The sequence below is a fragment of the Polypterus senegalus genome, chromosome 17, assembly GCF_016835505.1.
Source record: "Polypterus senegalus isolate Bchr_013 chromosome 17, ASM1683550v1, whole genome shotgun sequence".
NCBI classification, from domain to species: domain Eukaryota; kingdom Metazoa; phylum Chordata; class Cladistia; order Polypteriformes; family Polypteridae; genus Polypterus; species Polypterus senegalus.
The window spans coordinates 25334021-25357966 of NC_053170.1; the positions used below are offsets into that span (position 1 = coordinate 25334021).

The 23946-nt window shown below is 40.3% G+C and overlaps 1 protein-coding gene across 5 annotated transcripts in view; it reads left to right on the forward strand.

The window, feature by feature from the left end:
• Positions 1 to 9553: 9553 nt before the first annotated feature.
• tcea3 (transcription elongation factor A (SII), 3) overlaps positions 9554 to 23946 on the forward strand; it is a 55577-nt gene continuing 41184 nt past the window's right edge. For 3 of the 5 annotated variants that reach the window (XM_039739414.1, XM_039739416.1, XM_039739418.1), the window contains exons 1-5: positions 9555 to 9801; positions 13837 to 13899; positions 14989 to 15094; positions 22351 to 22465; positions 22873 to 22944. In XM_039739414.1, coding sequence (XP_039595348.1) covers positions 9733 to 9801; positions 13837 to 13899; positions 14989 to 15094; positions 22351 to 22465; positions 22873 to 22944 — 425 coding nt within the window. In that variant the 5' untranslated portion in view covers positions 9555 to 9732. Of the gene's footprint in view, positions 9802 to 9862; positions 10237 to 13836; positions 13900 to 14988; positions 15095 to 22350; positions 22466 to 22872; positions 22945 to 23946 lie in introns of those variants that run through there. The other 2 variants (XM_039739415.1, XM_039739417.1) reach the window with 2 other exon arrangements.

Sequence of the window (23946 nt, forward strand, 5' to 3'; positions counted from 1 at the left end):
AGCTTCCGGAAAGTTCTCATCTGTTTTCATCTGGGCCTATTTCAGGAATGGGCCTAATGCTGCAGCATCAATAGCACCCACCTTAATCCGGCCCTGAACACGACTGTTTGAAATGTGTCGTTTTTCACTTGGACAGCAATTCCCTGACATTCGGGAGGACAATTTTAAGAGTACTGAATATAAACAGTCACCACAAACGACTTCAGATTAAGAGTTTTGCTTGAAACTTCTGAAGGTATAATTTTGAAAAAAGTATTTTGATTATTTTATCTGATACTTGTGTTTATGAATGCTGAATCTATATAAAAGTCAATGTGTGTATGTATGTATGTATGTTCCAGCATAACTTCCGAACGGCTGGACCGATTTTCATAAAACTTGGTCCACGTGTTTCTCATTAGTCGACTAAAAATACTGTTGCGTGAAATTAACCCTAACCCACCCCCTTCTTGGTAGGGTGGGAGGTGATCTTGCTGTCTTGTATGCATGTTATCATCCAGTTGACACTCGAAACGACCACCAGAGGGCGAACTGGAGGTGACTACCAGCACCTGCCCCTGTTGCTTTCGAAATTAAATCGAGTTGGCCGGTTCAGAGCGTCAGCTGGAGGATAACAAGACCACAAGACAAGTCTTCATTGTTTGTTAATTCATTTTCTCAAACAATTCAAAAAAACAAAACACTTTATTTTCCTCCCAGGCAACGCTGGGTATTTCAGCTAGTGTAAAAAAAAAAAAAAATGAAAACCATTTTCTCCATCACGTAACATTTTTTCATAAAACATACCTTTTAGCTGTGAATTTACACTGCTCACAAAAATTAAAGGAACACTTTTTTTATTGGGCCTGGCATGAAATCAATTAAACCTGTCTGATAATGTTCTGGTTGGTTAAGCAGCTGAGGTCATTGTTAATCACTTTCAGCTGTATTGGTGTTCATGGACCTAACGACAGGTGCACTAAAGTGGCAACAATTAGAAAACCCTCAAAACAGGACTGGTTTTACATGTGGAGGTCATTTCAAGTTTCTCCCTCTTGATCTTTTTTGGCTGGTTTTCCACTCGTGCTAGTTTTGGCTTGAGTAATCATCTCTACTGGCAGTATGAGGCGATTCCTTAACCCTACAGAAGTTGCACAGGTTGTCCAACTTCTCCAGGATGGCACATCCACACGTGCTGCAGCAAGAAGGTTTAATGTGTCTCCCAGCACAATCTCCAGAACATGGAGGAGATTTCAGGAGACTGGCTGTTATTCTCGGAGAGCTGGACAGGGCCATAGAAGGTCCTCAACCCATCAGCAGGACCGATACCTGCTCCTTTGTGCAAGGCGGAACAGGCTGAGCACTGCTCGTGCCCTACAGAATGACCTCCAGAGGGCCACTGGTGTGAATGTCTCTACCCAAACAATCAGGAACAGACTTCATGAAGATGGCCTGAGGGCCCGACGTCCTGTAGTGGGCCCTGTGCTCACTGCCCAGCACCGTGGAGCTCGACTGGCATTTGCTCAAGAACACCAGAATTGGCAAGTCCACCACTGGCGCCCTGTACTTTTTACAGACGAGCAGGTTCACCCTGAGCAGCTGTGATAGGCGTGAAAGAGTCTGGAGAAGACAAGGAGAACGATATGCTGCCTGCAACGTCGTTCAACATGACAGGTTTGGTGGTGGGTCAGTGATGGTCTGGGGAGGCATATCCATGGAGGGACGCACAGACATCTACTGCGTAGGAAATGGTGCTCTGACTGCCATAAGGTATCGAGATGAAATCCTTGAACCCATTGTCAGACCCTACGCTGGTGCAGTAGGTCCTGGTTTCCTCCTAATGCACGACAATGCCCGGCCTCATGTGGCAAGAGTATGCAGGCAGTACCTGGAGGATGAAGGAATTGAAACAATTGAATGGCCTTCACGATCCCCTGACTTAAACCCAATAGAACATCTGTGGGACATTATGTTTCGGTCCATTAGGCGCCAGGTTGCTCCTCAGACTGTACAACAGCTCAGGGATGCCCTCATACAGATCTGGGAGGAAATGCCACAAGACACCATCCGTCGTCTCATTAGGAGCATGCCCCGACGTTGTCAAGCATGCATACAAGCTCGTGGGGGCACACAAGATACTGAAAAGCATTTTGAGTAGCAGAAATTAAGTTTTTGAAAAAATGGACTAGCCTGCCACATCTTCATTTCACTCTGATTTTAGGGTGTCTACACAATTGAGCCCTCTGTAGGCAGAAAACTTTTATTTCCATTAAAAGACTTGGCATCCTTTTGTTCCTAAGACATTGCCCTGTCGTTATTTGTATAGATATCCAACTTCATATTGAGATCTGATGTATCTAATGTGTTTCTTTAAAGTGTTCCTTTAATTTTTGTGAGCAGTGTATAATTTTTTTCATTTGTTTCCACACTGTACTTTATTAAATATGCATATTATATTTTAGTGGCAACCCAGCCACAGGAGATGCACAAACCAGTGTGTTTTTTTGTGCTGGTCCCAAGCGCAGATAAATGGGAAGGGTTATGTCAGGAAGGGCATCCGGTGTAAAATTTTGCCAAATCAATATTGATGATCCGCTGTGACAACCCCTGACAGGAGCAGCCGAAAGAAGAAGAAGATATTTTAATGGTAATTTACTTGAATTTAAATATTTTTTAATACTAAAATCCATTTTTAAAGCAAATCAACTATTTTTATAACAGCTATTAACTGCTTTGAGCACCGTTGGTTCATCAGGGGACCTGAAAGTTCTGTGTGTATCTTAGGGGGTCCGCAGTCAGGACTCGCACATTTCCCAGGTTTCAGAGCCACGTATTCCAGTTGGGTTCAGTAAGAATGGCCGGTAAGAAAAACAGAAAGCTGCAGCTTGGTGTCAAAAACCTCAGCAGACCAGCCTGGTGGGCCAGATAAAGTGCTGCTGCCACTGCTTCATGTTAAGTTTGTTTCAATGAACCTATTAAAAACGTGGACCCTTCTTTTATGTATTTGTGCAGAAAGTTGTAGGGTTTGTCTGAGGCTGCGTTTTAAGGGGGCGGACCGCATATTAGAAAACCGATTTTTGATGCAGAATTTAATGGTGCATTGAACCACCTGGAACCAAAGGCTTGGGTGCCATTCAAAGAAGTCATTTGTAAGTTTCTGGTAACAATAAAGAACCAAACTATAGAGAGACTTCTGAAAATGATTGGTTACGTTTAAGGAAGGAGTCTCAAGGTTCACGTTTTGGATTCACATTTGGATTTTTTTTTTTTTCCTGAAAGTCTTGGAGCGGTGAGTGAAGAGAAGGGTGAAGTGATCCATCAGAATATGAAGGACATGGAAAGAAGGGACCGGGGATGTTGGGATGTCAGTATATGGCTGACAACTGCTGGATTATTCAGAGGAACACAACCAGGAAATGAGTGGACAAATGATGGAGCGTCAGAAGAACATTTGGATCCAAACAACTGAGAAGTGACAAAAGCTAGAGGGGTCCTACAGGAATGGAAGCCAATGAATATGGATTGTAGTTTTCTGTATGTTTAAAAATATTAGATTGACAAAATGTTTTCATGTTAAACTGATTTACAACACCACCGTATACGTGAATAAAGTATGTAACTTGTTATATTTGAATTAAAATTCTTTCTCATTTTGTACTTAATTATGACATGATGGAAACTTTCTAATTATATTTTTTATTATGTTCATGAATACAAATTAAAAAAAAAAAAACTTTATAATTGAAACAATATTTTTGAGTTTAATTCTGCAGACCTGTGTAATTTACAAAAAAAGTTTACCTTTCCTTGTCCTTCGGGTCAGTTCTGGCCCACCATTGACTGTAATGGATTTTCCAGCTCATTTAGGGGGACATGTTTGTTCTCCACTGATATAAAATCCTAAAAGTCAGCTTTCAGCTTGAAAATGAGAAGGCTCTTAGTAAAGTGTGCTAGCGCTACAAGAAATAAAAATCATAATTTCATGCAACAGCCAAGTGTAGTTAAACTAAGAAAATGGTCTTTTCTCAAGCTAAGTGATCCCCAAAAGTATTTTGCACTTACAAAAAAATATATTATTTTTGCAATGAGGAGACACTGACACTTTTTGTACTTGACATCCTGCGAGCACAAGTGAAACAGGCCCGAGCCCAAACACACTGTGCGCCTGCATTACATTTCCCATGCCGTCAAGGCCATTTGCCTGATTTTTAATGACAAAATGGATGAGTTCCAGCCTGACAAGCTGGCCGCTCTCTTATCTGGCATCCCTTCTCTCAAAGCGACATCACATGTTGCCTGGGATTAACTTCACTTTTCTAACAAAGCAACTTTCAAAAGCACCCCTCACAATGCTCTGCCAAAAATCTCAAACTGGTGGACGGCCTCCAGTGAAACAAAAACAGGACAACTGAGTAGAAGCTGCTGCAAAGCAAACCAGTTTTGTCAGAAATAAAAGCAAAAAGAACTGCAAAAAAATGAGTCATAATTCTACCATATAAGTGAAAGAAGATTGAAGGGGAATGTGTGTTCTCGATCATTTATAATGCCTATACAAAGTATTCACAAACTGTACTTGGACATTTTCACATTTTATTATTATACAACATTGAATTGCAGTGGATTGAATTTTGTCTTTTTTTGACACTGAGCAGCAGAAAAATACTCTTTAATGTTAAAGAGAAAACAGATCTCTGTAGAGGTGTCTAAATTAAATTTCAAACACAAAATAATATATCTTACATAAGTATTTACCCTCTTTAATATGACCACCACTAAATCATCACTGGGGCCACCAACTGGTTTTAGACATCCTGTGATTAGTCAGTAGAGATCATCTGTCTGGGGTTTTGATTGTACTGTACTTTAAATTGATAGATATATGTATAGAATAATAGATAGGAAAGGAACTATATAATAGATAGATAGGAAAGGAACTATATAATAGATAGATAGGAAAGGAACTATATAATAGATGGATAAAATGACATGAAAGGCACTATATAAAAGATAGATAGATGAATGATAGCGAAGGCACTATATAGTAGATAGATAGATAGATATGAAAGGCACTCTATAGATAGATAGATATGAAATGCACTATATAATAGATATGAAAGGCACTATATAATAGATGGATAGAATGACATGAAAGGTACTATATAAAAGATAGATAATAGATAGGAAAGGCACTATATAGACAGAATGATAGGAAAGGCACTCTATAGATAGATATGAAAGGCACTATATAATAGATGGATAGAAAGATAGATAAGAAAGGTACCTTGTAGATAGATAGATAGATAGATAGGAAAGGCACTATATAATAAATAGATAGATAGATATGAAATTAACTAAAAGATAGATAGATGAATAGATAGATAATGTAAGTGCCAGGCAGGATTATCTAACATCCCATCCATGAGAAAGTGGGTGGCGGCCTTGCTGAAAAGGGAAGCAAGAATGGAAACACAGCGGTAGTCTGGCATCCCATCTAGGATGGGTATGAGACTTTTACCTGAACAGGAAGATAAAACAAAGTAGCAGTGGGAGAAGACTTCTATTTCAGAATATGTTTATCCACCATCTGCTGGATGATGGTATCCCAGGACCTCGGTAACCATGTGTACACCTGCAGAGCATGATGGGAGTTGTAGTGCCATGTGTCAGCCCTGTTGGGTCCCATGGGTGCCACCAGGGGATGCTGCAGAGATTCATGATTTGACCTGGAAGTGGCTATTCCCTGGCACCAAATGTGCTCCCGGGTCCAACATAAAAGGAAGCCATCCAGCCTCCTACAGTGGAGTCATCAGACAAGCAGGCAACACTCACTGGAGGAAGGTGGATGGAGAGAGAGGCAACAAAGGAAGAAGAATTGTATTAATAATTGTTTTTGCAACATTTTAGAGCAGCCTATGTGAGTTATTTTTAAAATATAAACCTCTGTTTTAAACCCGTAAATGTATTTATGTTGTGTCCAGTGTTTGGGGCTTGGTGGCGCCCCCTATTGTCACTACAGATAAAATTTTATTTGTCCTCCTTTTTTGGGGATTTGGCTTTTTCAGAAGCTCTTTAAATAAATAAATACATCAATGGATTGATAAATAAATATATATGTATACGCACACACTATGGTCTGAACACACACCACTATGACTAAAAACAAAATTTAAAAAAAAAGAAAGCTTCTGAGTTGGCAGTCCCAGTCCCAGTGCTGCATTATGCAGGTGTATTGCTGTTGGGGTAAAGGACCCCCGTAGTGTTTCTTGACACACTTCTGCTGAATGATTCGTTGGCTGAAAGCCCTCAGTGTTATTGTGCCACAGAGTGAGGATGTGCAGCATTGTTCATAATGCCACTCGGTTTTGTTTTAATTCTCACCTTTGCTAAGATCTCCAGCGGGTCCAGAGTGTGTCCTGTAACTGAGGCCGCCTTTTCAATTAGCTTGTTGATTCTGTGGCCACTTTTGAAGCTGATGCTACCAGACCAGCACACACCATCCCCACTGTGAAGCATGGAAATGGCAGCGCCAAGCGGTCGGGATGCTTTTCTGCAGGCTTATGACGGTAAATACAACAAAATGAAGGATAATTCTGGAGGAATAACTGATGCAGTCTGCCAGAAACCTACACCTTGGAAGAAGATTTGTTTCCCAGCAAGACAACAAACCCAAGCATAAAGTCAAAGTGATGCAGGAATGGCTTAAAACAACAACGTTAATGTCCTGGTGTGGCTGAGTTGGAGTCAGGATCTCAGTCCAACTGAGAATTTGTGGCTGGAGCTGACAACGGCTGTTCACTTCCAATCAACAGGCGACTTGACAGAGATGAAGCAGTTCAGCAAGGAAGGGTGGAGATAAATGGCAGAGTGCAGATATGCCGGGCTGATAGAGAGAGACCCGAGCACACAAGCTCAGGGTGCATCTACGAAAAACTAATGGAATGGGGGAGAACATGTGTGAGATCAATTATTTTGAATTTTATACTTGTAATTTATTTAGCCCTCTTTGCAGAGATTTGTTTTCATTTTGACAGTAAGGAGTCTTTTTCTGCTGATTAGTGTCAAAAAAGCCAAATTAAATCCATTTTGATTCAGTGTTGTATGACGATAAAATGTGAAAACTTCCAAAGGTGTGAATACTTTTTACAGACATGATATTATGTAACATTAGATTCTCAGACCCGCTTAATCCAATGTAGAATCCCAGGGGTTCTTGCAGCTCTGGACACACCGCCAGTCTACCGCAGTGTCCACTGACTTTGGACCAGTTTATAGTCACCAATTATCCTAAACTGTTTGCTTGGGGGAGGAAAGCCAGAATATCCAGGGGAAAGTCCATCTATGAACTGGGAGGAATTGTGAACTCCATATGGATAACCACAGGGCATGGAATATGACCCAGGATGCTGGATCCTTGAAGCAACAGCACTAAGCATTGTGCTACCACGTCAGTCCCTAAACCCTTCATGATTACACTAGCTGTGGTATCCTTCTAAGACAGGCAGACATCTAATAATCAACGTAGACCTCAGCATTAATGTATGCAGTGCACCATCCACTGGAATGTGTTTTGAAACACATGTAGTGATAAAAGGCATTGCATTTGTCATTCCAACAGATGGTGTGTCACAAACATTTATAGTGATTAAATGCATTACTATAAATATTTGTCATGCACCATCTGCTGGAGTGACAAATGCAATGCATATGTCTCTGTTTTATGCCATTTGGTATGGAATTCTTAAAAACAGTGTTAATATTTGTGCTGTGCCATCAGTTGGAATGGTAAATGCAACACATTTTATTACTACAAATGTTGATGATGCACCATCTGTTGGAATGAGAGACATAGCAACTGGGGGAGTACACAGATCCACAGACCGTTATCCTTTTATTATGGTGGATAAGTACAATACAAGCTTATTGTGTAAGCTAAGAACAAATGACTTGATTATCTGGCAGTATTTACTCACCCATCTATTTAGTTTCTGAATTTAATTTTCCCTTATTAATTTCTGAGAAGAAATTGCCTTTCCTGGGCACAAACCAGGAACCAGCCCTGGACTTGGTATCAGTCTATTGTGCCAAACACGGCTGCACAATAAACAAATTTAGGTTTGGCAATGAACTTAGCTGCATGACTTTTGGCTGTAAGAGGAAACCACATAAACGCAGGGAGAGCAAATATTATAAACAAGACATGCCAGCTAAGAATCGATCCAGTGCCAAAGTTCTATAATGTGGCCGGGCTTACCACAGCACTCCAACAGTCCAAATGCAGAGCAGCTGGCACCTTGGTACACTTCTCACTATTTACAGGTCTTAAAACCACCTCCAAAAGTCAGTGTCATTCCTAGGTTTTAAATGATGAAGGTCGAAAAGCTTAGGTGTTGGGTTAAGTACAACTTCTGCACAAAACCAAAACACAGCCACGTCTTGAATAACTCACTATCTATCATTAGACGTGTCTATTGTTTAGTTCTGGCTGGCTGCAGGGGTTGGTGGGGTGGGGGCCGACGTCTTGTCAGGTCCAGGAACCGTTGACATGCGATTGGCCCCTGCCTATGGCAGCAAAAATGTTAGAGTGGCTCTGATTATGAATTTATTTCACAATGTAATTACTCATTCATACACTATATATATATATATATATATATATATATATATATATATATATATAGCTGTACCTTTTCATATGATTAACCTTTTCATAATTGCCGTTTTATGTATTGAATTTTGGCACAAATGATATTCCATTTACTATAACGTATCATGTGATGTATATCAACAAATCCATAAGGCATGAGAGGCTCTAATCCAATGGCGTTGATTTTTTTTTTTGGCTTCCAGAGTCTTAGCCATAGTTCTCAGGCATCCACCTCCTGAATTCCCAAGCTCTGACCCACTTCACCCCGTGCTGCGTTTTGACATCCAAGGACAACTCCAAGGGGAGTCCACTCTTCCAACTGGTATAAATGTGGGACTAACGGTATTACCGGGGTTAGGTGGTGGGGGGCTAATCCACTAATGAGTGGTAAAGCTGGAGACCCATGAGCACACTCACGCACAGTCACTTGATCAGTTTAGATTAACCTGACATACACGTATTTGTGAAGAAAACTGGAAACTCTGAGAACCGCCCACGGAGCCGCTCTAAACACTGAGCCACTATTACAGTGCCACAATTAAAGTGCTCGTAGTTTACGTCAGCTGCAGAATTTGTTTCTCTCTCGCAACACCCTCAAATGCATATTCAACTTAAACCTCAGTAAAGCTCTATGGCAGTTATTCCTTTCGTGCATGTTTGAGGTGGAGACGTGCTCTTTACCTCCTGCTTCGAAATCCAACGGTAAGCCAGCATTTCACCTTATTTCTCGCTCTTGACCCGACCAAGACATTTTCACACTTGCTAAATGACTGACCGGCTTGAGGCAGGTGTCCATAAAGGCGAGAGCCGACTTGTGTACGAACGCTTTATTCACCCAAAATCCAAGTGCTCCGCAGCGCTGCTCTCGGCTGCTAATATTAGCTCGTGGCTGGGCGAAGCGGAGCAGATGGTCCCGTGTTCGCGCTCCTATTGACTGCCGCCGAGAGACACGCCCCCCTCCTGTCAGCACGAGCTACACACAACACAAACAAACCGGGAGCAAACTTCTACACATATCGGGAAAAAAAGTTTAATTTGTTTTTTTGTTTGTCTTTTAACATTTACTCACGTCCCTTTTCAAGAGTCCGATTAATGCCAGAGAAAGCAACATGACCAAAGAAGAGGAGCTGATCCGGATCGCTAAAAAACTGGACAAGATGGTGTCTAGGAGTAACATGGTGAGCGCTGTGGACCAGCTGTCACTAAAGTGACACGTATCAAGGGCTCGAGCGTGCGGGACTGGCATTGTCGATGCGTCTATCTGAAAACTGAAAATCGAAGTTTCTCCGTCGCCGTTCTCGGTGTTCCGATCGTCCATCGCCTTGTATGGGAATGAAGAAGGAAAAAAAAGTTTTACACTCGAGCAGCTTTTCGAGAAGCAAATGCTTCAACAGGTGTTTGGCAGGACCCCGTACCCGGGCTGCAGGGCATGGCGCGCAACCTTCGGACTTTTAAAGGCACAGCGACACTTGACACTGCTCCGTACTCCCGACGCCAACGAGCTGCAAGCGCGGTAGGGCTGTGCTGTGCTGTGCTTTGACCGTCCTCTGTGCAAAGCAAAATCAGTGCCATGCTCTTGTTTTCAGCTAAACTAGGATATGAAAAAGCAGTAGGTGGGTGCGGATTTTCCAGTCGGCGACCTTGGGCTCGCGGCTTTTACTTTCTGTCTGCTTCTGCGCTGAAATAAAAATGGATCTGCCGAGGGGTATAATCTCGGAACTTCGTGCAAACCGATTGACAGCGCTCGAGCACCGGAGGAAAAGCAAAGAAAGAAAGCAATTCATGTCAGGTTGTTATGCCTATGTAAACTTGCTTTAGTTTTCTCTTTCAGTTATACTTCTGCAGCTCGAGTTTTCAATCACGCTGCACCGAAGCGTCAGTTTCGTTCTTTGAGGCTTGCATGTGACGTCACTTTGACGTAGTCGCAGAAAACTGCGCAGATCTGCCTGAGGTGTTGTTACTGTGATTGAAATAAAAAGCAGGCACAATGACACGGATTGAACTAACTGCTTACGTTTTATGAAAGTTACAATGATCTGATCACGTTCGTTTGTAAGTTAAGTGTTACGTTCTAGTAGATAATCAGCTGCACTAGCCGACACTACGTGGCTTGCAAATGCAGAAACACATACTTCCTTGTCTCAGTAGCGCAGAAAATTCTAATTTGTAGCCTGCTCTTTGCTTTTAAATTAAATTCGATAGCTTGTGGAGGTGTCTGAGCTGACATCTGAAACTTGCTATAGTGTAATAAATGAAATGTGCAACCTAGCGCTGCAGTCGCTTGTCGCTATAGCCTTGAGCACGGGAAAGGCGCAATACAAATACAATATATTATTATTATTAGTCCGTGTACCACCCATTTGTGTGCATTTTGGTATTCTCAAGATTCAGCAGCTTGTTTCAATTCTCATTAGATTTTGGCTTTTGATGGGTGTCTGTATGTGTTCGTGTGCTATAAAGTTACCAGCGTTAAATTAACTTTAAAATAGGGTTAATGTAACTTATGGAAGTGTATACTGTATATTGCAGCAATGCGCATTCTACGTTAATTTAACACTGCATGGGATTGCCTGCTTCACTTCACTTTCTGTTCTGTTTTCACGGTCACGGAAGCAACTTGCAGAGCTGTGCAGATCAGGCCAGGCCAGGCCACTTTATCTTAAGCGGCTGTTTAAGTTAGTGTGAAGCGCGCAGAGCGTGTAAAGCTCTGCGAGTATTTATTTTTTACACTCTTTTTTTTGTTTTTGCTGTTTTGTTTGCATCATCTTGTCAAACTGCCTGTTTTAATATTGCTTTATTTCAGTGTAGACCTTCATGGGATTAATGCTGTTGCTGTCTTGACTCTTGTGTTTGCTACTACATCCAGCATGGTGTTTCTCTGGAGATGGCAAAACTGTTTTAGGTCCTGCACATGTAGTAATTAAATTAGCATAAACTGTTGTATTTCGATGAGTCCCTGTTTATCAGCTTTTCTTTTTCTAGCTAATTTTAGACAACCTGGTGCTTGCCAGAATTCTGAAATTATGTTCAAACATGTTTATGAGGACCTGGAATTTCCTTGCACACTAGTGGTGATCTATCTATCTATCTATCTATCTATCTATCTATCTATCTATCTATCTATCTATCTATCTATCTATCTATCTATCTATCTTATTGTGCCTTTCATATCTATCTATCTATCTATCTATCTATCTATCTATCTATCTATCTATCTATCTATCTATCTATCTATCTATCTATCTATCTATTGTGAAAGAATTCACTCGATACACTTAAAAAGGTTTGGGACAGCCACCTGTATATTATTCCTGGCTGCAAAAGAGTCTTTATAAAATACAGTGATGTTCTCTATATCAAGTCCAAAACAAAACTGAAGAAGGGTTGGCAAGATGGTGGCTTTAAGGGATAGGACAGGAAGTGATGTAAGGGGACTGGAAGTGATGATTCTTCATTAGTCAGTCATAAGTGGAAGTGATATTCTTCTAGGCTCCGGAACCGGAAGTGACATCATCTGTTTTAAATCAGACAGGTTTTCCCGCGGCTGGTCTGTAGAGATAACAAGAGAAGGTTTAGTGCACCCCGCCACCCCCTGGCCTGGCGTGGAATTACCTTTGCTTGGTCCATACAACATCTTCCTAGTCGCACGTGTGACACTATCTATCATAAAGAAAGATCACAGAGCAGTGCAAATGTTTGGAATCCAACTTGTGGCTCTGTTTATTGTCATCTGTATACAAAACAAAAAGAAACAAAAATGAAAGTTAACTTAGGACTCTTCTTCTTCTTCTTTCGGCTGCTCCCGTTAGAGGTTGCCACAGCAGATCAAACTTTATCATATCTTCCTGTCTTCTGTATTTTGCTCTGTTTCACCATCACCTGCATGTCCTCTCTCACCACATCCATAAATCTTCTCTTAGGCCTTCCTCTTTTCTTCTTGCCTAGCAGCTCTATCTTTAACATCCTTCTCCCAATATACCCAGTATCTCTCCTCTACACATGTTCAAACCAGCGTAATCTTGCCTCTCTGACTTTGTCTCCCAACCGTCCAACTTGAGCTGATCCTCTAATGTACTCATTTCTAATCCTAGGTCTAACTATAACTTATCTTTAAGTGCTTCCATCACCATCAGTTGCTGTTTTGGCAGTGAACATCAGCTTCTGTGTCCTTAGTTGTTTATCTAGGTCTCTCTGTAAAAGGGTAAGAGCTTCTATAACTGGACCAGAAATTATAGCATTGTTCCTGCCTGAAATCATCCTCCTCTCTGTGTGTGTAAAAAGAAAAAGTGTTTGTCAACTGTGCATCTCCCCTCTCTATTGCTGCACTGCTTACATGTTTAGAGCCTTTAATGTGCTACCGTAGTGCATGCACATCTATCTATCTATCTATCTATCTATCTATCTATCTATCTATCTATCTATCTATCTATCTATCTATCTATTATATAGTGCCTTTCACATTTATATATCTATCTATCTATCTATCTATCTATCTATCTATCTATCTATCTACCTATTATATAGTGCCTTTCACATTTATATATCTATCTATCTATCTATCTATCTATCTATCTATTATATAGTGCCTTTCACATTTATATATCTATCTATCTATCTATCTATCTATCTATCTATCTATCTATCTATTATATAGTGCCTTTCACATCTATCTATCTATCTATCTATCTATCTATCTATCTATCTATCTATCTATCTATCTATCTATCTATTATATAGTGCCTTTCACATTTATATATCTATCTATCTATCTATCTATCTATCTATCTATCTATCTATCTATCTATCTATCTATTATATAGTGCCTTTCACATTTATCTATCTATCTATCTATCTATCTATCTATCTATCTATCTATCTATCTATCTATCTATCTATCTATCTATCTATCTATCTATCTGCCCATCACAAGGGTCATCCTGAAGGTAAGTCATTTATTTAAAAATGTAAGGCTACACAAAATGGTTTATTTCTGCTCTTCTGCTCTCTTGGGTCACTGACAACAGCTAGCTTTTCTTTCAAGATAATTGTTATGTCTAGTCTTCTCCAAGCACAATCAGAGACCTTCATTTTGGCTGGCTCTAGTGTATAATTGTAGACTACACATTCATATTTGTTTTGGTTTGTTTTTTTATTTTTCTGCATATTCTCTGCTTTTCAGTTTTTATGTAAATTTACAGTGTTTCTACTTGCAGGATGGGGCCCTAGATCTTTTAAAAGAGCTCAAAGGATACAATATGACATTAAAGCTGTTACAGGTACACATTTAGCTTATTTTTATTGTTGTATGTTTTTAACTGGATGGCTCCATTGTAAAGTGGTCACTTAGCACTGCTGCCTTCACACCTTGGATTCAGTTCTCGGTGCACCCGCTGTCAGTGTGGAGTTTGCTTGCTGTCCCTGTATCAGAGTGGATGTTCCTGCTTTTTCTGGTTAACTTCATATTTTTTGAAGATGTTTATGAATTATTGATTGTAAATTGGAGTGTTGCAGTATAATATGTCAGGTAGTAATACCCTGCAGTGTAAGGGTGTCCGTCCATGGTTGGTTCCCCCATTGTGTTTAATGCTGCTAGGATTCTGGTCCTCACAACCTGAGAATGAAAAAGCTTGTTAAAAATGTACGTATGCATGAGTGGATATTGTTAGCCTTACTTAGTTAAAGAGCAGACAGTAAAATGTTAATGTTGTCTTAGATTTTAGCAACTAAGTGAGGCTTCAAGAAGAAACATGTTCATGTGTATGGGCCTAACCAAGGGCATATCCCAGGGTTTCATTGAATGGTGTGTTTCATTTATTGCATGTTTAAACACCGTTGTAAGCAAAACTCCTTTTAACTTACATGGAAAATCGTTACCAAATCTGAAGGGCACATCTTCTAAGGAGAATCTGAGAATGCTGCTTCCTCCATAAGGACTTCAAAGAATAGAGGCCTTTAGTAAATCCGGCAACACAGCTCAGTCACAGAAAATTAAACTCTTTGTTTCAAAAAACACTTTTAAGTAAAGTTAGTAATGAGAAGTCAAGCAAAATGACACCTTGTGTTGGCTAATTAAAAAGATTACAATATGCAAACATTCAAGGCAACTCAGGCCTGTAGAGAAGGGGCCTGAGTTGCCTCAAAAGCTTGCATATTGTAATCTGTTCAGGTAGCCCATAAAAGGTGTCATTTTGCTTGTCTTCTCATTACATTCATACACCCTAGTACTATAGTGAAGTTAGTGAAACGCCATCTTGTTAAATGAATTGAAATATAGTGTAAAGTATATACTGACAAGCCCAGCTTTTATTCTGTATTTGTTGTCATGGATGTATAACGATGGTTATTTATTTCGCTGTTGTTTGTAGAGTACTCGGATCGGCATGTCTGTGAATGCAGTCCGAAAGCACTGCACAGATGAAGAAGTCATCACCTTGGCCAAAATGCTCATCAAGAACTGGAAGAGGCTCATAGGTGAGGTTTAGTACACTGTAGATTTGTAAAATGAAGTGGAGTCTTTCACTACTGGAGACATTTGTTTGTCTTTTTCCCTACTAGCAACAACAACATTTATTTCGAAAGCCCGCTTTCATACTTATGATGCAGCTCAAACTTGGCTAAGGTTCAGATCCTTCTTTTTCTTTTTGTTCATTTTTTGAGTTATTTATTTCTGTTAATGTTGGGTTTTTTTTTTTGCATTATTCCTTGTTTTTTATTTTATCTCACAACCTTTGTTATGCACCTTGTGTTTTCATGTGTGGTTCCTAAAGAGGCAGGACCACCTGGCCATTCTTCCCAGGAACTACCCTCTGCCCTATAAAGGCAAGGGTTTCCCACAGTTTCTGGCGGTTCATTCGATTGCACCAGTGCAGAGCTCCTTAAACTATGGCTGCCACTGTCTGAACTTGGGTCACACTGAGTCATGACTTACAATAGCACAGAATGAGAAACGGTCGCAAACAATTTGTGGAATGCCTTGTGATGGATCACCACTTGCAAGGGGAAAATAATCCCAAAAAACATTAAAGTTGGTGATTTTCCAAAGGGAACACCCCCCTCCCCCCATTTATGACAATCAGTGGTGATTCTCCAAGGGGGATGGACAATAATCTGTGCCAGTTCCACAACAGGGACAGATGAATCCCCTGGAGGGGGATGTCCTGTGCCTGTTTTCTCTTTGCCTTTCTCACTTAAAGCCGTGATTGGTGAAGCACTCAGAGACACACTGTTGTCTGCACAGTCTCACCAATCTGTGTCACTGTAGCTTGCAAAGTTCTCAGAGGTCTTCCTCACCAGTCTTCTTGGACAACCACTCAGTTTTTAAGGATGGCCTGCTCTTGCAGATTTACAGCTTTGTCATACTCTTTCTATTTCTTAAAGATTCATTTATATCTATCTATCTATCTATCTATCTATCTATCTATCTATCTATCTATCTAGTGCCTTTCCTATCTATCTATCTTATAGTGCATTTCATGTCATTCTATCCATCTATTATATAGTGCCTTTCATATCTATCTCTCTATCTATCTATCTATCTATCTATCTATCTATCTATCTATCTATCTATCTATCTATCTATCTATCTATCTATCTATCTATCTATCTATCTATCTATCTATCTAACTTGATTCCAAAGGGTATTCGGTCACTTGGATATTTTCTCTTCTCCATCCCCTGACTTGTGCTTTTCAATCACCTTTTCATGGATTTGTTTGGAATGTTATTTTGTCCTACTGTGGCCCTGGATGGTCAAATCTATGCTAAGGGACATAGGGGCAGCAACCAATTTTGGTCAGTGCACTCGCCCTCAGATAAACTGAGCACACACTCTCCCAGAACCATTTAGAGGTACCAGCAAACCTAACCTGCACATCTTTGGGATGTGAGAGGAGACCAGAGCATCTGGAGAAAAGCCCATATGGACACAGGGAGAACATGCAAACTTTACAGTGGTCAGTGAAGCTGTAACTCTGGAGGTGTGAGGCAGGAGCAATAATGACTGGGTCACTTCACACCTTAGTTTTAGGCTGTTATTAAAGTATCAGTCTTCATCCATCCATTATCCAATCTGCTATATCCTAATTTCAGGGTCAAGGGGGTCTGCTGGAGCCAATCCCAGCCAACACAGCATGCAAGGCAGGAAACAAACCCCGGGCAGGGGGCCAGCCCACCCCAGGGCACACACACACACACCCCCACACACCAAGCACACACTTTTGCTTCTATAATTTCTTACAATCGAGAGTCACCTAGAAAATAATGTAGTGGGCATTTCCTTCATGTCTTAGGCAGTGGCAGACACTTTCTTTCATCTGCTATTCTTTCATGCTAATCAATGCTGCTGTCTAAATTTTCAGCAGATAAAATGCATATTTGTTTTTATGTTGTAAAGAAGTGGATTAGAAAGAGTGGACATTGGACTCTCTTAGAGTGGCACTGGTACGTTGAGTTTCCATGGTTGCAGGACATTTGGGTCAGGGTCTTTGTTAGGCTAATTTCTAAGCACAGAGCGGCCTTTTCTTATTGATGCTTGATTGTTTGTTGAAAACAATGAATTTTAATGTTTCTGCCCTAAGGCGATACGGTTTCACAAGCTTTTCTAAAAAGAAAAATAAAAGAAAAGAGATGTATTTTAAGTGAGTAAGAAATAAGCAAAGTTGGTTTTACCAGTTTTAAATCAAATGAGTCATCTTTAGGAATTATAGAAACTTCATTACAATTCATCCATTTTCAATGTCTATTTTATCTATCTGTAGGACTGTGGTGGTGTTTTATCTTACCGCCGACAGCTCTGGGCATAAGGCATAAAACACCCTTGGGCACAGGGCACAATAGCACACACACACCCACAGTCCCTCACAGTTTAGAATTGTCAATTATTCAAACACATGTATCTTTATTTTCTATCTATATAAATGAACCCATTTCCTATTAAAAAATTACTAGGGGGCTCTGCCCCCTGCTCGCTTCACTCACCAACCCCCAGCCAAGCCACTTCATGGTTCTGCCGATCGCATATGGGTCAGCAGATGTACAATTTAAACAGATTGTTATTTTCATGAACTGTTACATACAGTATGCATAATAGAACTATTTTACATTATAGAGAGTAATTAGCAATAGTAAAAAATAGTCAAACATCATAAATTGAAAGAAAACGTATATGCTTTTGCATTTACATCATTTTTATTAAGTTCAAAATAAGCCAATTATTTTTTTTTTTTTTCCGCTACCTGTAAAGCTTGTGCTTTTACGCCTTCTTTAAATTGAATCATATTCTGATCTGGTAAATGATTAGGTAATAATTCAACAGAATGACTTCGACCATGCATTGGCAATTCCATTAAATGCCACCCGCTTTCCATTGCACTGACATAGCGAGTGTCTAAATATACTTCAGCTTTATCCTGAGACTGTTCTTTCGATAAAGTTACACGTACTCTGTCATGCCCTTTATGAATTTACTTGTAGATGTACTTAATATGGGAGGCATGGTGGCGCAGTGGTAGGCCTGGGTTCGCTTCCCTGCGTGGAGTTTGCATGTTCTCCCCGTGTCTGCGTGGGTTTCCTCCGGGCGCTCCGGTTTCCTCCCACAGTCCAAAGACATGCAGGTTAGGTGGATTGGCGATTCTAAATTGGCCCTAGTGTATGCTTGGTGTGTGTTTGTGTGTGTCCTGCGGTGGGTTGGCACCCTGCCCAGGATTGGTTCCTGCCTTGTGCCCTGTGTTGGCTGAGATTGGCTCCAGCAGACCCCCGTGACCCTGTGTTCGGATTCAGCAGGTTGGAAAATGGATGGATGGATGGATGTACTTAAAACTGATGCACAATACTTGACATTAATATGACCATCGGTACAATCATTGAATTATCGATCATCACAATTATAACAACTTTCTTTCCAGATAAGTGTGTTGTTCGTGACGATTATCTCTGCATCGATAATCAGGAAAAACAGCCTTAGTCATATCTATTGAATTAATGAAAGCTTTAAGATCTTTTTTAAACACTTTGTTATTTTTGGAGTCCCAACATACTGAATCTTTTTAATGAGGTCAGTGAGACATGTGTTTAATAACTTTGTACCATAATTCAGGATAAGTTTATCTGTTTGGAATATCAGCACAGACAAAACAATCTACATCATCAGCAGTTAATAATTTATTTTGCAAAGTAACCAATAAATGCATGTGAGGGTTTTTCAGATAAATTTTGTGTAAAGTGCAATGCTTTTTGGACTTATGGATTTGTATCCATTATTGGCTGTAGAATTTCCAATACGTCCGGTCATTTAACTTTTTCGATTCTATTTTGCATCGCGTCTCCGTGATCATAATGTTAAAATTTATAAGAGCTGAGAGAGAAGAAAGTGTGTCTGTCAAAAGCATTCCCACAAATGAGATGAGAGGACCGTGTGCGTGGTTGTATATGATTGAGAAGAGTGCGTGACTTGAAAAAAATCTCAAGGCCAAGGTCTCAACTCGCAGGACTTGAGAAAATCTTCCAAAAAGTGTTGTCTTGTCTTCCACACAGTCTCATCTTGTCACAGGTTAATTTTATTATAATAGAGAAATTTGTGCCAAAATTAAGTGCAATCCAACATGTTGACTGCATTGTAATACAGTGCATATGCACATGGTGCATTTCATTTTGGCCCAGTTTTATCGTGTCGTAATTAAAAACATTGATCCAAATGATTGTTTGGTTTCACTGTGGTCCACAATTTATGTGTCAGTTTAAAATGCAACACAAAAACATATTGCATTTTAATTCATTCATGACCATAGATTGGGTGTCCTAACTAAAAGCAAAGTAAATGTATTGCATTTCACTCAGTGGCTTCTCCGAGTGCATTCCATTTCGATTCATGACCACACATCAATCAGCTAAAACTGAATGGAATCAAATGACCAATCGGTGTCAAAAGGTGGGGCGGGGTGCGTCCACCGTTGGGTTACGAGGTGTTCCAGTCATGAGTGTATTCATCCAGTGCTAAAGATGGTGAACAGGGAATTGACAAGGCAGCAAATTCACCTTGTCATTAAACAGATGGAAGCTGCCGATGTAAATGGTGATCTCATTCTCTTCTCTGTCGACTGGTTGCTCAAAAGGGCTGAAGTAATAGAAGCAGAAACAGAAGAATTTCCAAATGCTACAGTAACATCCATAGAATGCATTCCAAAACTAACGAGTCAAAGATTTATAGCATACAATCATGTAGGTCATCAACTAGGGTGTCCATACACCAAATCCCCTAAATATGGGGTGTATTGCACGTAGGAAGTAAAAATGTTGGGTTTGAATAAAAAATGGGAGGTCTGAAAAATGAGAGTACACCTTATGAGAAAGTCTAAGAAGTCATAGTGGACTTGACATAATCAACTGCCTGATAGTGTTCAGAAGCCATTAAGAAGGCTAATAGAATTATAGGTTAGATAGCACCTTGATGTGTAGCGTACAAGTCTGAGGAGGTTCTGCTAAAGCTTTATAACTCACTGGTGAGGCCTTATCTGGAGTACTGTGTGCAGTTTTGGTCTCCAGACTACAAAAAAAGGACATAACAGCGCTAGAAAAGTCAAGAGGAGAGCGACTAGGCTGATTCCAGGACTACAGAAGATGAGTTACGAGGAAAGATTAAAAGAGCTGAGCCTTTACAGTTTGAGCAAAAGTAGATGAAGAGGAGACCTGATTGAAGTATTTAAATTATGAAGGGAATTAGTGCAGTGGATCGAGACTGTCATTTTAAAATGAGCTCATCAAGAACACATTTGTAAACTTGTTAAGAGTAAATTCTGCACAGACCTTAGGAGGGTTTTCTTTACCCAGAGAACCATAAACACTTGGAAGAAGCTACCAGGTAGTGTGGTAGACATTAGGACTTTAGGGGCTTTCAAAACTCAACTTGATGTTATTTCAGGAGAATTAAGTGAATAGGACTGACGAGCCTTGTTGGGCTGAATGGCCCGTTCTTGTCTGGAGTGTTCTAATGTTCTAAAATACCTGCAGATGGAGATGACATTATGGGCTTTTGCTAAACTTCTTGATGTATTAGTCAGGACTATCACAAGAAGAATGGAACAATGTGATAGAAAGCAAGCATAGCACATTATTTCAATAACGTAAGACTAAACTTTTTCAGTGAGATCTTAAAAGTACTTTTCACCATTTTGATTAATCAGTCCACATTAAGGACAAAACACAGAAATGTTTAGAAGTGGAATGCCTCTTACCACAACTGCTGATGTCCCCTGCCCCGCCTTTTGACACTGATTGGTCATTTGTGCTACACTACATTCAGTGCTTTACTTTTAGTTCTGACACTCAAACTGAATTACATGAATGTAATGCAATATGAAAACGGACATGAACATTATATACCATAGTGGAAATCAATCAAACTTTTGGTTGATATATTTTTAATCATGACATGATATAACCATGCCAAAATTAATCTTCCATAGTTTCAAACCTGCTTATCAAATTCAGGCTCAGAGAGGGTGGTGGGTATTCTAACAGAAATGGGTGTAAGACCAACCGTGGATGGGGCACTAGTCCAGTGCAAGACACCCTCACACTCACTCTGGTCCATTTTAGAATTGCTACTTAACCTACCACACACATTTTTGTGTTGTTGGAGACACAACCAGCATACCTGGAGGAAAAAAAAAAAATAACCAAACATGTGAAGGAAAGGTGAATGTGCAGATGTCACATAGACATTGCCCAGGCTGATGCCCAAACCCAGGACTCCAGAGCTATGAGACAGCAGCATTAGCTACCATGCCATTCTTTTATAGAGTACAGAAACCTAATTGTTAGCCACCAGTTTAAAATCTTCCTAATCGATTTATAAGGCCACTGGCTGTGCTATCCATCTGGGTTTAACTCTAAGTAATCAACGTAGACTTCAGCATTAGCGTTTACAGTGCAGCAAGCAATGACCAGATGTTTCTATTATATGCTACATGGTATGGAATTTGTGAAAAGCAGTGCCATTTATTGGAATGCTAAATACAATTTATTACTGAAAATGTTTTGTAGGGTGCCATCTGTTGGTAAGGCAGAGACATAGCAGCCAGATGGACACACAATAACATCCAACTGCAGAACAGCAGAGTCATACATCACTGCAGGTTATGACCACAGTTTATTGGTGGAAATCACGAAATATGGAGAGTGTAGAGTAGCATTTATAGACCAGCAGATTTTGGACGGAAGTTAAGGTTAGAGGTTAGTGTGGTTAGTGTCTAGTATAGACTACCAAGATTAGGGTTAACTTAAGGTTAGAGGTTAGTGTAGTTAGTGTGTACTAGGAATGTGATATAACTGCACTTTCATCCTGAAACTGCTGATCAAGCACTGCTGGTGTAGACCTGTGGTGGCGTATGGCTCTACGGCTCTGCAGTTAGTTGCTTCCCCACAGACAGACACCCAGATGCTTATTATTTTATTAAGATGTATGATGGTCATAGCCTCTTCTTGTAGCATGATGACCATAGGTCATGAGCCCTATATATGATACTAGCAAGTTGGTGGGCACATTCAGTTGCACAATCACACATTCACTTAATTTAGAGCAGCAAATTTCAGAGGTTGGGGGATAATTCTTAATGGAATTTCTGATAGAACTATAACAAATGAAATAGCTGTTATCCTGGTGACACTTGCAATGAACATTTCATTCAGGTAACACGAACCAGAGTGTCAGCTGAATTCTGATTGAATTACAGAGTTAACACATCCACCAAAGGAGGAACGAGAAAAAGACAAAGAGGAAGAAGAAAAGAGGAATGAATCGCACGCTCCTCACAAGCTGCCACCTCATTCTTCGGATAAAGAGACAAGGTAAGGTATGGGCTCCACCTAAAGCATGAATACTATTTTTCACCAATGATTACCAAAGGAGTATTCTTAGAGGCAGCAGGATTGTTCCTGGAAGCACCAGGGAATGACAGACCCCATTTCTGGAGTAGTGTTGGGTATTGTTTGGTTGCTAACACTATTTGGCCAGTATTGTGATGGAGTGGCACTCTTTCCTGTCCTGTGCTCACTGCTTCTCGAATAGGCTTTAGACCCCTGTGATCCTAAATTGGATTAAGCAGGTTGAATGATGCACTGTTCTTTTTATTGACTCGCATGTCATATATATTTATATATATATATATATTTTCTTATTTTTATTTTGTTTGACTAATGTGTTCTCCAGAAAATGAAATATATTCATAATATCTGCATTTTCTCATGTACTGTAGGCGAGAGTCTTCTCAGATTAAATTGGACTCGGATTCCCCCAAGAAGCATGCAGGCCATCATGAGAGTAAAAGGTAAAAATCTGAAATTTGTTCTTTGATTTACAAGTGTATTGTGGATCACTACATTTATTTTAGTTTCATCTTTGCTTTTTGTCAAAAATAAATAAATTGATAAATAGTTGGGCCCAGAAGCATTGATTCAGTTTGCATCAAAACCAGCACACCAAACTGGTGACATGTGAGTCGGAAATGATTACAAGAGCTGAGCAAAGCAACGTTGTATTGATATGTTAATAGGGGCTACAGCTGCCATTGTTGTTGATGCCAGTATCTTTACATTATGGCCTCAAGTCCCAAAGGTGGTGAATGTGGTCCACACAAGAGTGGTGTTTGGGGACGGCAAGTGGGGCGACCACCCCAGGCCCCAACCTCTTTTGAGGTCTGCATGTCCATTTCGAGCTGATTTGTCAAGTTATATTCTCCAGTTATGTTTTGATAAAGTCCACATATTATCTTGCAAAAATTTAGCTGAATTCTGTAATGAGAAAATCCGGTGAATGTTAACATTATTTTTATTAAATTTGTGCGCAAGTTTATACAGTCCACACACACCAGTAACAGCATTTGACGTAACCAGCCCCGGATGGGGTTGGTCAGCCCCAGGCCCCCACACACCCCTAAGGCCGCTTTTGGGTCCACATCTGTCCAAGCATTGCAGACAAGAGTTTATTTTCAGTTCAGCATAAATACTGAGCATATAATTGTTCACTCCCTGCGGTTGGCTGGCGCCCTGCCCGGGGTTTGTTTCCTGCCTTGCGCCCTGTGTTGGCTGGAATTGGCTCCAGCAGACCCCCGTGACCCTGTAGTTAGGATATAGCGGGTTGGGTAATGGATGGATATTTGTTCACTGTATTCTCACAGAGTGATTCCTACATTCCTTTCCTCTGACATTAATTTGTAGATAACTAACTTTGTGCATTTTTCTGGTGTTTTTTTACATTTATGGTTAACTTACCTCAAGCCATTAGGGCAAGTGAGGTGGTGTGGCTTACGTGCGTAATCCATTGTGCTGTC